Genomic DNA, 12,689 nt, shown 5'->3' with positions numbered 1-12,689 from the left:
TTCTGGGGGCCTGGGTTGATTCCCTGGTCAAGGAACTAAGACCCCCCAAGGTGTGAAGCACAGCCAGGAAAAAAAAAAAAAAAAAAAGGATCAATCCCAGTTACTTTACTGGTGTTACTCTAGTTTTTCTCAATAACAACTTCTGCGTTATAAGGCCATCATTTATGTTTCCTATTTCCTCTTTAGCGCTGGACCTGGGCTGTAGAATTTGCTAGTCCCGGCCACGCGTGGCTACTGGGCATTTTCAACGTGACTCGTCTGCATTCGGATGTGCTGATGTGTAAAGTACAGGACAGATGTATATGGAGATAAAACTCGAACCACATCTGGAATTTGAAGTGTTCTAGCCAAATTTTAAAAAGAAGAAACAGGTGAAATTAACTTTAAGAATGTATTTTATCTAACCCAATCTTTCCAAAGTATTATCTGACCATGTATTCCATATAAAAATTGTTAATGAAGGAGGGGAAACTGACAGGTGGCCTAGGGTAATCTAGCACTTACAAGTGGAACTGTGACACCGTCTCCCACAGCCTAGCACGCTCATGAACGTGCTGTGCTCTCTTTAAGCTTCAATATTCATTTCACTGAAGCAAAACAGCCCGCTCATTAAAGTTCTGAGTATCTTATAAATTAGTGAATATGAAATACAGTATTTCCTCATCCTATAGAATGACATAAATATAAGTACACATTCCAGTGAAGAGACAGACCAAGGAGATCAACTGAATTTAAAGAGGGAGGAAACGATAGCCTCTTCTTCCCAATTCCACCTGTAAGTGATAAGGAACTGTTTAAAACTATGGTAATGGGACAAAAATGTATGTAGCCCTGGAAGATAAGAGAAGCAGTAGGGGGGCTTGTCAGGAAGCTGTCTGTCTCCTTGATTGGTGCTCCAGCCATACATACCTCATGCTGGCAACTGTGTAAGCAAATAAAATCTATATCTAGCACATTTCTATTCCAGACATTAGGACTGTTTGTGATTGGATCACATGGCGTTCTATCCAAATCTGCAGATGCATACCAATAAGGAATTTCAATTTATCTCAAAGCAAGCTTAAGGCCATTGGCAGTAGAAATTCCAGGGCCGTGGCAGCGAATGTCCACCTTCTACTAGGATGACTTCCCCTCTGACATTGTGGAAGAAAGAGAGAGCAGACCGGTACCATTTTCACCTTGCAAGAAAGGTACATGGGCTAGGAATCTATCATTTTTATTATTTTAGAGTGAACTTACGTGCCCTTGTTTGTTTGGAGACAAATGAACCACCGGATCCTGACGCATTAGTCTCCCACCGGGGCTCTCTCGGAAAGCTGGCAGTACCTTTGATACTGCTGGGAGGTGGCACGTTGGCTCTGGAATACAGAATAGGACATTCTGGTGCAGGCACTAAACAGATACTGGCACAGGTTGACAAACGAAGACGGCTTGCCATTGCACCTCTCAGTTCACTGGCCAGCAAACTCGGAATTTCAGCAAGAAGCTTGTTGAAAGTTTACACAATAGACAGCATGTCAAAAACTAAGTGGCTGATGGATAAAGCTTGCAGCTGGTGACAGTGTGTCACATCATACACATTAGCATAGCCAAGTACCACCAAACCAGAGGCCATGAACAATGCGGCAAAGTTAGGAATCAGCTTTCGGTTTGGGGGGAAAGTCTCAAATATATGGATTAAATTTATGAAATTCATTCATTGCAAAGTGTGGCTAACCTCGCTTGGTCTACATTACCTAGACAGGCATGGATGCAATCACGTGTTACTTACCATGACACTTTGGAAATATTTTACCTGTATATTCATGCTGCTCGAGGACAAAAGAATTGAAATCCTGAGGTCCTCTATAACTGTAAGCTAAGCACAACAGAAAAGACACACAGCAACTAGTTTACTTAAAACAATTGCTTCCTTTTGGACTCCGCTGGCATTCAGGATGGGGTTCAAAAGGTGAAAGGTAAGTGGCCTCTTTAACACACCTAAGAGCTCACGGCAACAATTCTGCACTTCTGCAACACCATTCCTAACACGTACAGGACTGGGCAGTGTACTCTTTGACTCTGACTCTCAACCGTATCCAAAAGCGGAGAGGCAGGAAAACAAACTGCACTGAGATAAGTGAGCCAATTAAGCAAGCTAAGCTCCACATCTCCCCTGGGCATCAGTTTATCACACACGGATGGACAGAGACAGGTGGGGTCTGGCTAACAAGTAAGAATCTGCTTGACATTTTCAACCAGTGACCTGAAGGTCATTAGAGAATTGTGTTCTTACAAATTGAGTGTAGGAAGGTCAGCCCTTTATACACTCAATACAGTGTATTGAGGAATGAGAACATAACAATTATTTGTCTTCATTCCTTCCTAGCATGGCTTATACCAGCAAAGCCCCAGATTCCTTCTGAAGTGCCAGGCAGAAAGGGCTGGGTTATCCTTCTGGAATGCTGGAATATCAATAGTTATAAAAATTTATTTGAACATTTTCTTTGAAGCCTTAGATTCTGGATGGAGAAAGGCCTTTGTTAAAAAAAAAAAAAAAAAAAGGCTTCTCTGGCAGGCTCTAGGGGTATCTTATATTTTAAAAAAAGGTATACCTCACCAAAACGATGAATGAATGTGTTAAAAAGGTTCACCGATGTTCATTTCAGACTCATCTATGCAACGTGGATGCCACTAAACTATAAAGTGGATGCAAGGAAAAAAAGACTAGAGAAAGGCTTATGTGAAAGAATGAATACGGGTCTAGGACAAACCTTGTAATTACCCTTTCAAGTCCCAAGATATTGCTCCATTCCCTGCATGACTTCACATGAGTGGGAAGAGGGACCTTGAACAGTGCACAAAGGCTCGAGGGCAGCTTTGTTCAAAGCCTGCAACTAGGAGCCAAAAAAAGCTGCCAAAGTCACATGGAAGAAGGGATCCTGTTCACATGGCGTTACCCTCTCAAGTATCAGAACACACGGGATCTGAAAATTCTGTCAAGAGCAGAACAGTGGATCAGAATATGCTCAGGTTTTCGGTGGCGGGGTGGGAGTTGGGATGAGAGTAGGGAATGACAGACGGCTTCAGTAACGAGGCACGTCTCACTGAAGTGATGGAACAAAGCCTATCTTCAGAACCTAAGAATTTCGTTTCTCTTCCTCAACTCCTGTCTTAGCTGAATGCATCTCCACTCCCTTCCATGTTCTTGGGTTGTTTTTTCTGTTGACCCCCCATTGAGCAGCTGGGAGCCCCCAACTTGGCTCCAACCTCTGCACTGAGGATGCCCTTCCCAGGCATGGAACATGGGCACAAGTCGTTAAAACAGAACAAAACAATGCATTTGCAGAGAAGATAAAATGATGCGGGTCTTTGCTTTACAGGCAGATCTTTTTTCAGCCCTGAAATTTACTTCTTTTTATGTTACTCTGATGGGAAAGCTACTAGAGATAAGATAAAGGGAAAAAACCCTAACAGTCCAGATTCAAGTCCCTGATGTATCAATTGTGTTGATACTTAATCCCTGGTGTTACTGTGTTGAAACTTAATCTTGCTCATGGCAAAATTTTATTGTATCAACTAGTGTTTTGGTATCTTGTAGAACTGCTTAGAGAGAGAGAGGGAAAGGGCTATGTGCCAGAAACCCAAAGGAAGGCTCACTCATGCAAATCTTTCCCTTCCAGCTGTTTTATCCTAAGACATTTCCTTAGCTGACAGCTTAATAGCAGAGCCAGGGGAAAAAGCATATAAAGGGAGGAAAGACATTCTCATCAAGCTACAGAAGTGACTAAAGAACAATTATATTTCTTCTTCTGCACATAGTTTAAAAAATTTTTTTAAACTCAACATTAAGAATACCAACTAATCTCCCAGGGCACTTATACTGGGCAAAAACAAACAAATAAACAAACAAACAAGGGGGGAGGGAGATACTTAGGATACATGTGGCTTAATACTCTGGCATTTTAACCTTGGTGCTGAAAATAATTCCTATATCCTTTCTGTCTTTAAAGTTGGGGTTACTTAGAATTCCTTGACTTTTCTCTCAGGTCATAATTGCTGCTTTCACTTATACATAAGCTAACTGAGACTTAATGCTCATTCCCATTTATGACCCAGGGCTGTATTACAGAACAGAATGCCTTGATGACATCATCCAAAGGTAACCAAAGTCACCTTAGTATAAAAGCAACTTGCTTTTTGTAGGAATTAGTTACTTACCCATCTGGTCGGCAATGCTATCCTCGCTTCTTTGCCAGCTGGGTGTGGATTTCCCGCTGCCACCAATGTCTGACTGGGTGTTCTGCCTGTCGATGGAGGCTGGGGATCTGCGGCTTATTCCAAACCTGTGGTGATTTCCCCAAAGGCAAAGACAACATCAGGGACCTCACCCATAAGGGAAGGTAGTCCTGGGAGTAATGAACTAAACTCTAACGACAGGTACTACTAGTTTTGCTTACATTTCTGTACTTGCGTACTCACCCTCGTGCATGTGTACAGTGGATGCTGCAACTGTGGATGTTATGGTCAGTATATACCCTCTGTTCAGAAAGGTATGTATGCTAAGTATGTAAACTGTCAACAAGGGCAGGGGCCATTAGGACCGAGCCAACCTAAGAGATATGCAGTAAGAAACCAAATATCTTCTGGCCCTTGAGTAGCTAAGCTCAGACTGTCATTCGCACCCAAAAGAAAAATGTCACCATCCTAGTGTTCCGTTTGTGTCGTCCAACTGGCACATTCCAGGGGTTTCTCTTAACTCGGTTACCTGCTAAATCACTAAGACACTCATTCTTGGAACAAGCATTTTCTGAGGACTTACTCTAAGGTCTGAAAAACAAAGATCGCTATCATTTATATTACATAGGGACCACTTCCAAAATGTATAAATTTTTTGTTTGTTTGTTTTGTTTTTTTGGCAGTACGTGGGCCTCTCACTGTTGTGGCCTTTCCCGTTGCGAAGCACAGGCTTCGGACGCACAGGCTCAGCGGCCCTGGCTCACGGGCCCAGCCGCTCCGCGGCATGTGGGATCTTCCCGGACCGGGGCACGAACCCGTGTCCCCTGCATCCGCAGGCGACTCTCAACCACTGCGCCACCAGGGAAGCCCCAAAATGTATATATTTTAAATCGCCTTTAGGAAGGCAATTTGGAAATAGGTAAACTGGCATATATAAAGGCAAATGTCTATTCCTGGAAAGAATGTTTAGCTATTTAATGAGCCCATTTTAATTTTCCCTGTGTAGACTAACAATATAACATAGGCTTAATTGAAGCATATGCCTTGATTAGTAACATCAGCAAAGGAAATACTGACTGAACCCAGGAAAAAGGGCCAGAGTATAAAATTCAAAGATTCATGTGGAAATTTACAAATCTGAGTGTGGTTACTAATGAATGTATGAGTAATCTACACAATAAAACACAAGAGGGCCTGAATTAACTGATGCATGTGACAGGTGTCTTCTTTGCTACAAATTGATAAATGTGTGGGCAGAACCACCAAGGGGTGCATTGGAAAGAGCAGGCGATTAGGAGGAGGAAGGCTGGGAGCCAAGTTCAGCTTCTCCACCCAGAGTCGTGGCAACTCTTATATGGATCCAGGGAGAAACATCTATATAAAAAGCATTTGGAAAGCAGGGAAACTATAAAATATTTTAGTAAAACTCCTACTACAACATCTCCCTCATTACTTTTTGCACAAATGACTGTCATTTACAAACTTGACTCCTACGCCTCACTAAACAAAGTTACCTCCATTATTAAAAACAAACAAAAACCTTGATTTATGAAAACTTCAGTGAAAGGGCTCATTGAAAACAAAGGATTCACTAATTATGATCTCTGCCACTTCCTCCCTAGGTGGGGTCCTTGTTTAGGTTAGGAGAATGAATATCCTCAAACTGGTCCTATGATCCTATTCTATTTAGTTATCCTATTTAGTTAAATACCTATTTATTAAATAGATTAATTAAATTTAATAATTTAATAGATTTATTAAATCTATTTATTAAATATCCTGTTTAGTTATTTAGTTATGTGCACTAACTAAATTAAGACTTTTCAAAAAGCCACTGAAGGCTTCCCTGGTGGCGCAGTGGTTGAGAGTCCGCCTGCTGATGCAGGGGACACGGGGTGCGGCGGCTCAACATTGATAATCATGATGAAAATGTAAATCAAAACCACAATGAGATATCACCTTACACCTGTCAGAATGGCTATTGTCGAAAACACCACAAATAACAAATGCTGGAGAGGGTGAGGAGAAAAGGGAACCCTAGTACAAAAAAAAAAAAAAAAAAAAAAAAAAAAGCCACAGAGATCAAAGTAAGAAGTGGATCGGAATCTTGCTTTTACTTTTTGGTAGCAGTGGAAACTAAAGACAACTTTTTAAACTTCTGAATTTAAAGTCAAATGCTTTTTTGGCGGTCTGCTTTTAAAGAAATGATAAAGTAAGGCTGCCTTTCAACTATGCCTTGAAAAACATTTTCATCCAATGAATTTTTAATTTCAGTTCTCACACACACTCCTAGTTTACTACATGCCAGGGCATCAGGGCTAGGAAGGTCCCATCCTTGAGGAGCTCAGACAAAACCTGTTCTAATTTGACACCGTGCCTCTTTTTGAAGAGCTTTATTGTCCCTTTGTTTGGAGGAGCACTTAATACTTAAGAGTCACGGTTCAGACTTGAAGGAGTTTTGAAGTAATCATTTGGCGGATACATGAAACGCGTTCAGTGACCAAGAACTTCCACCTCGTAAGACAGTCCATTGCTCTCCAGGGCAGGCTGACAGCTTCGAAATACCTTCCTCATAATGGGCTAGAAACTCCTCCTTTGTAACTTTCACTTATTGAGCTCAGTTGCCCGCAGAGACAAGTTTAATCCCTCAGCTAAGAGTGCTAGGAGAAAGCCACTGCGGCCTCCTTGCCTCCACAATGCCCACCTGCGGGCTGTACATTCGCGGTTACGATTCTTATACCACGACCTCCAACTCCGCATCTGCCCGGTCCATCCTTCCCTCTGCACGTGCCCTGCCTCGTCAACATTCCTCAGAGTATGTGGCCCCAAAACACATCTCAAGGATGGTAGAACAGACCCTATGTCTTTTCATCAGTGTTGCTTTTTAACTCTCTCTCATTCCCATGCTAAACTGGTGCAGGTGCCTCTTCCACCTTCACTCAAGTAGAGCAGGTTTTATTAATCAGCCTGTGAAACTGTGCCTCTCAACTGATTTGGATGGTCTCAACATCCTTACACCAGGGAGCAGGAAGCATACACCACGTACAAGCAGACACTGAGCCCGCTGAAGCACAGGGAGGGCAACAAAGGGGCGGATTACATTTATGGACGGTCAGTGTGTCCGGACCTGTTGTTATTACCTCACACTTTGGAGCTTTTCCAAGTTTAACATTAATGAGTTTGCAGCAGACTCCACACACTCCTGCTTCACTGTCACCCTGTATCTATTTATTTTTACTGGGCTAAGTTAAGGAGTAGATGTAACGATTGTTCCCTTGGTAAGTGTGAACTTTAGGATCAAACCTGGCCCATGAGTAATGCATGTGAATCAGACAGTGAACACCAATGTCTCTTGCATCACTAATACAGACAACAACTGCTTGGGATCTAAAGGAAAACACTGTATCAGTCTCTTCTTGTAAAGTTTCATCCCTGGTAAAACTGATGTTATACAGTATAGCAAATAATTACCAGGTAACCTCAAAAGCAATGGGGAAAACCCTCAATACCACCTATGGCAGGTTTAGTATTAAATATCAAGTCAAATAATTACCACTGCATTAAAAAAAAAATAGTGTATGTAGCACGAACACTGGGAACCATATTCACCAAAAATTCATGTTTCAAATTACATTTTGGCATGCCTTGAGGGTGTATACCAAAATGGACAGAAGAAGCAAACAATGATTTTGTTGTGGTTGTTAGCTCATTTATATTTTATTGCTGTATTAACACTGAAGTTGCAGTGAATTCTTGCTTTTGAAGTCAAACCAGGCCATTTAAAATCTACTAATTAAAACAAGAAATAGCAAGAGGGAAGAGATATGGGGACATATGTATATGTATAGCTGATTCACTTTGTTATAAAGCAGAAACTAACACACCATTGTAAAGCAATTTTACTCCAATAACGATGTTTCAAAAAAAAAGAAATAATTAGTTGGGCTTGTGGTGTGGGATAATAATAATACTTAATTCATAGAACTTCTTGCAGGGGCTCATAAATAAGAGCTAGAATTTTTTTTACTACTTGTCACTGAAGTAATTAAGAAATGTGCATTTCAGATACACTCCCAAGGGAATCCTTGGTGGTAGGGAGGGGAGGGAAGTATATTTTATAGTGGTTTTTGTTATTTACTTTCTGCTAACATAAACATTTAGCAAAAACATGAATAAAATTATACTTAGCTATAAAAACCAACACAATACTATAGGATAAAAAATATCCATTATGAAAGTATTCTCATAAGCATAATTGTTTTGTAATATGGTAAAATCTCAAGACAGTAAACAAATCATGTGCATTTGTTAAAGGTAATTCGGGGAAAACTTGGCATAGAAACATCCTTTTTTTAAACACCCTATTTTTGATTTTCCAGTGGTTTCAAGTTCTTTATCAAGTTCGCCAGAGGTATCCCAGCAGGAAGCTGGTGATGAGCAAAGCCAGCTTATGTGTGTCATGTGATGTTTTGCTGCTAATTACTTCCCAGCTTCAGACATTCCAATTTTTTTACCTTTTAGTAGCCTCCTTAATCATGTACACTTAGCTTTTTACTTTGTGAGTCTGGTCAGAAGCAAACAGATTTCTAAAGCGTGAGAAAAATTACTTTTAGCTTTGGATATGATGAACATTTCCCCTACTTTAACATCAACACAAACTCCACCCAGTGCAAGCAGTATACTACTGAGTTCACTTTGGAGGAAATTTTAAGAAATGGCAAAATCTGTACTATGAAACTAGACAATACATATAATGGAGAAACTGATGTAATTTGATTTATTTGCCATTGAGTCCTTAGAGACTAAAGAATGATAAACTTCCTAAGAAGTGGTTTGAACCAGCCACGAAAACATTTTTTAATCTGGAGTATTAACCATATTTTCGCTTTTGCTCTTTTGTGAACTGATCCAGTCTGGCTGAATGAAAGTTCTTTTACATGTCTGAATTACATATAAGAGACAGCGATGCCAACTCCGGCATACCTACCCTTCGGGCATGGACTTTTGCCTGTAAGTGCTCCCGCCAGAGCCAGTCTCGCTGGATGAAGACAGATTGCTTGGGGAGTTGCGACATGGCTGGGATCTTGCTAAAGCCATGGATGAGACCGTCACATAGATGTCTGAACCAGGAGACAGCCTGTGTGTGCAAACCAAAAACGTGAAGTCAACAATTCAAAGGGAAAATCCCAAGGCAATGCATGATGGGTAACATATAAATGTGACAAACGCAGCCACTTTGTGGAGATAATAAAAATAAAGCCAGCTGGAAGCCCACAAAAGAAATTTCCCCATAAAACTACTCCCTAAGGGGACAGCTGGAAAACTGCCTTGAAGGGGGTGGGGGCGTGAAAAAATAATAGGGGAAAAAAAGAAAACATGTATGTTTCCAAAAGCTGCCAGAATTCAAGGGCTGAATTGCTTATGCAATTTCGTAGTATGGCAGGGCAAAGTATAAATGAGCCCCAGTGACATTAACATGGCAATTAATTCTGATTTTCCCACTGGCTCTCCCAGAGTATATGACCACAGAGAGACCAGTACATTCTTTGTATGCTTCTTTGTTTTCCAATTTTATTACTCAAAGTCTGGAATGAATATTCAGATATTGCTATTTAGTGTGTATACATTTGGTTGATAGTAGCATCACCATATAAAAACTTCCATGGAAACATGCCTAGAACTGCAGTTGTTGAATTTCACTGAAATGACTGAGTTTATATAATAACACAGCAGAGATGTGCTCCACGTAGCCCACAATACATCTCTTTCTAAAATTAGGGATCCCTCACCCTGTGGACTGGCTCGACACAGAAACCAGAGCTTTGGAGTCAGGAGAGACGTGATTTTCTGGCCTCTACCTTCTCCACTCAAATAGGCATTGGGGCAACTCCTGGGATATTAACAAGTGAGCCTGAAGACTGTGACGAGACATCAGCTACATCTTGATAACAATGATATTTTATTTCCGAAGTGAATGCTGGCACACATCACTGGCTCTTGTAGCAGGGCAGGTCATTTCCATTTTATAGCTGAGGGAGAGGAATCAAGGTCACTTTTTCAATAAGCCAGGCTTCTTGATTCTGAGTCCACTGTCCTCTGCCCCCACAGAAGGCTGAGTTTTCTGTGCTTAATAGGACAGTTTGCAAGGGGTCTGCAGGGTCAGACGATTTTGCACATGAAGTCTTACGCTGAAGTGAAAGTTTTGAAGCCTTGGGACTGAACCTGATTCACTGAAACATGGCAGTTTTTTACAGCGAACCTACGTACCTTCTGAAGCAGGGCAGGATGGGGCTTCAGGTACAGAAACTGACAGAAGGCATAATAAAATCATGCCGAGAAGCTTTTCTATCAGAAAAAGAATGAGGACAGGCACCGAAAAATATGACCCTCCCCCCCAAATCCGTCTATGCCCACGTGGCAGATGACTTGGGAGCCCCAGTTCTTTCCTCAGCGACAAACCTGTTATCCTTTCTTTTCTATTAAAACATCTCCCAAACTTCTCACTGCTTATTCTGAAGTACTTGGAAGGGGACTGGAGTGGGGGAAGAATGGGAGTAGGTTACAAAGAAAACGAGGTAAGGATTAAGGAATGGCATGAATCACTCCTTTCTGCTTTAAGAGTTTGGCTTTTAGATGCACCTAATACAGAGAAACTTCAAAAAACAGTTCATTTTGCAGCTGCTTTGATTTTCTTACTGTGAAGAGGAGGAGGTGTTACAGAAAGATGGAAAGAAAGGAGACGGCAGCAGAAATGTGAACGGGGTTGGGGCCAATGCCACGTCTGGGGGCCTGATGACTTTTTAGCTCTCTTTGGGGTAAACAAGTAATAGCCGGCGAATTATATTCACGGTGAATGTTAAAATGTTTTTGCATCTACGAAGAAGTGACAACATGATTCCATAGCCAAAGTCAAGATGTAACTTTTGTATTTATATTGAGCTTGCTTTTCTTACCCTGCTCTCCAAAACGTACATTAAGCTAAAATATCTCATGCTAGTTCTCAGCCTCAGCTCTTTTATTTGGCAAATGTATCAGAAAATTCTATTTGGTTGCTGGAGTAATCCCAAAGTGAAAAAATAGCATTTCCAGAAAGCCAGCATTCATTCCAATGCCTTTTCTGAATTTATATAACTCAATAGTGGCTTTGTTTTCAGGCTGCCCACACACACAGAACACACATACAGCAACTGATGGAAATGCCACCCAAATGTTTTTATGACTCTAGATGTATGTATGGTAGGCAAAAAAAATTTCAGAATTAGCCCTTATTCTGATGACTTACTATTCTTTCCAAATACTCTGAATTTGATACCATCTCACAAATATTATTTGAGAACAGATCTAGGTCAGGGAGTGGAAGGTACCCACCTGCCTGGCACTGGCTGTCTACTTCTGCCAGAGGCTGCGGCTGATCGTTTCTGCAAGTTGGGCTCCTTGCTGTCTTGCCACTTTGAAAAAGAATAACCCCCGCATTGGCTCACACGGGAAGCCAGCATGCTAACCTCTTGAATCTCTGACCTCCCCCCTACTCTACCTTAATGGATCACAAGTCTTTTCTTCTCTTTTGAGATAAACCCAGATCTTTCTACTTTCTCTCAGTCTTAATGAGCCCGGGCATCTGGATGTTAATGCCCAAATAGGTTTATCAGACTAAGATGAATACATCTTTCACTCGCTGTGAGATCTTTCGATTCTGTGGAATATAAGAAATAATCTTCAAGAATGCTATGGTCACCTTCAGAAAGGAAATGTCTAAAAATCTTTTAGCCTTAATTTCAGCAGATTCTCTTCCCTCCATTTTTATCAATTTAGCTGAGAAATAACTAAATGTTTTTAAAGTAACCGATCTTAAATGTTCTCTAGGGCTATGACTTCCCTTTGCAGACATAAAACACCAGGGCTTTTGGACTGTACAAAGAATGCAGCAATTGAAAAAGTCATGATCATCAGCTCGACAGACAATACTCCCATAGTCTGCAGGACTGCACTCAAGTCAGCTTTCCATTTATATGCAGCACATTTCACTGCAATGAAAACAAAGAGTTGAATGGGATGGATTAGGAAGAGATGGCCCAAGATCAATATGAGTTCTTTTTTCCAGAAGCCTCCTCATGTCAGGATAAAAGAGAGAAGAGAAGCGCCAAAAAACCCCCAGATTTCTGATAAAATAGCCCCTGCCCCCCACCATACCCTTCCCATGACTCAATTCACAGAACTAACATTGACAGACTCTTATTAAATTGATCTCTTGAGACTGTGACATCAATTTATGGATAAGGAACTCTCAGCATCTGAGTAATTGATGCTAAATTTTTCTTTCCTGAGTATTTATGTATGGGTTTAATTATGCCTCTGTTTCCTTTTTATTCCAAAGTGACAGCACTGCTTGGATGTGTCCAAGGAGATAAGGCCCTCTATAAACTCAAGTGCAGACAGCGGAATGACGGCAAGAACAACCGAGAGGATTTCAA

The 12,689-nt window shown here is 41.1% G+C and overlaps 1 protein-coding gene across 1 annotated transcript in view; it reads right to left on the bottom strand.

Moving 5' to 3' along the window:
* The window catches only part of LOC103072726 (signal-induced proliferation-associated 1-like protein 1), a gene marked incomplete at its 5' end in the record, with an annotated part of 89,937 nt that overhangs the window by 41,476 nt on the left and 35,772 nt on the right, over nucleotides 1-12,689 (bottom strand). The window contains 4 exons of the mRNA XM_007450288.1: nucleotides 1,240-1,358; nucleotides 1,796-1,858; nucleotides 4,201-4,325; nucleotides 9,206-9,355. Coding sequence (XP_007450350.1) covers nucleotides 1,240-1,358; nucleotides 1,796-1,858; nucleotides 4,201-4,325; nucleotides 9,206-9,355 — 457 coding nt within the window. The remainder of the gene's footprint in view (nucleotides 1-1,239; nucleotides 1,359-1,795; nucleotides 1,859-4,200; nucleotides 4,326-9,205; nucleotides 9,356-12,689) is intronic.

Source organism: Lipotes vexillifer, unplaced genomic scaffold (assembly GCF_000442215.2).
Source record: "Lipotes vexillifer unplaced genomic scaffold, Lipotes_vexillifer_v1.1 scaffold2006, whole genome shotgun sequence".
NCBI classification, from domain to species: Eukaryota; Metazoa; Chordata; class Mammalia; order Artiodactyla; family Lipotidae; genus Lipotes; species Lipotes vexillifer.
The sequence above is the reverse complement of the archived record's forward strand: the minus strand, read 5'-3'. Positions and strand labels throughout refer to the sequence as shown.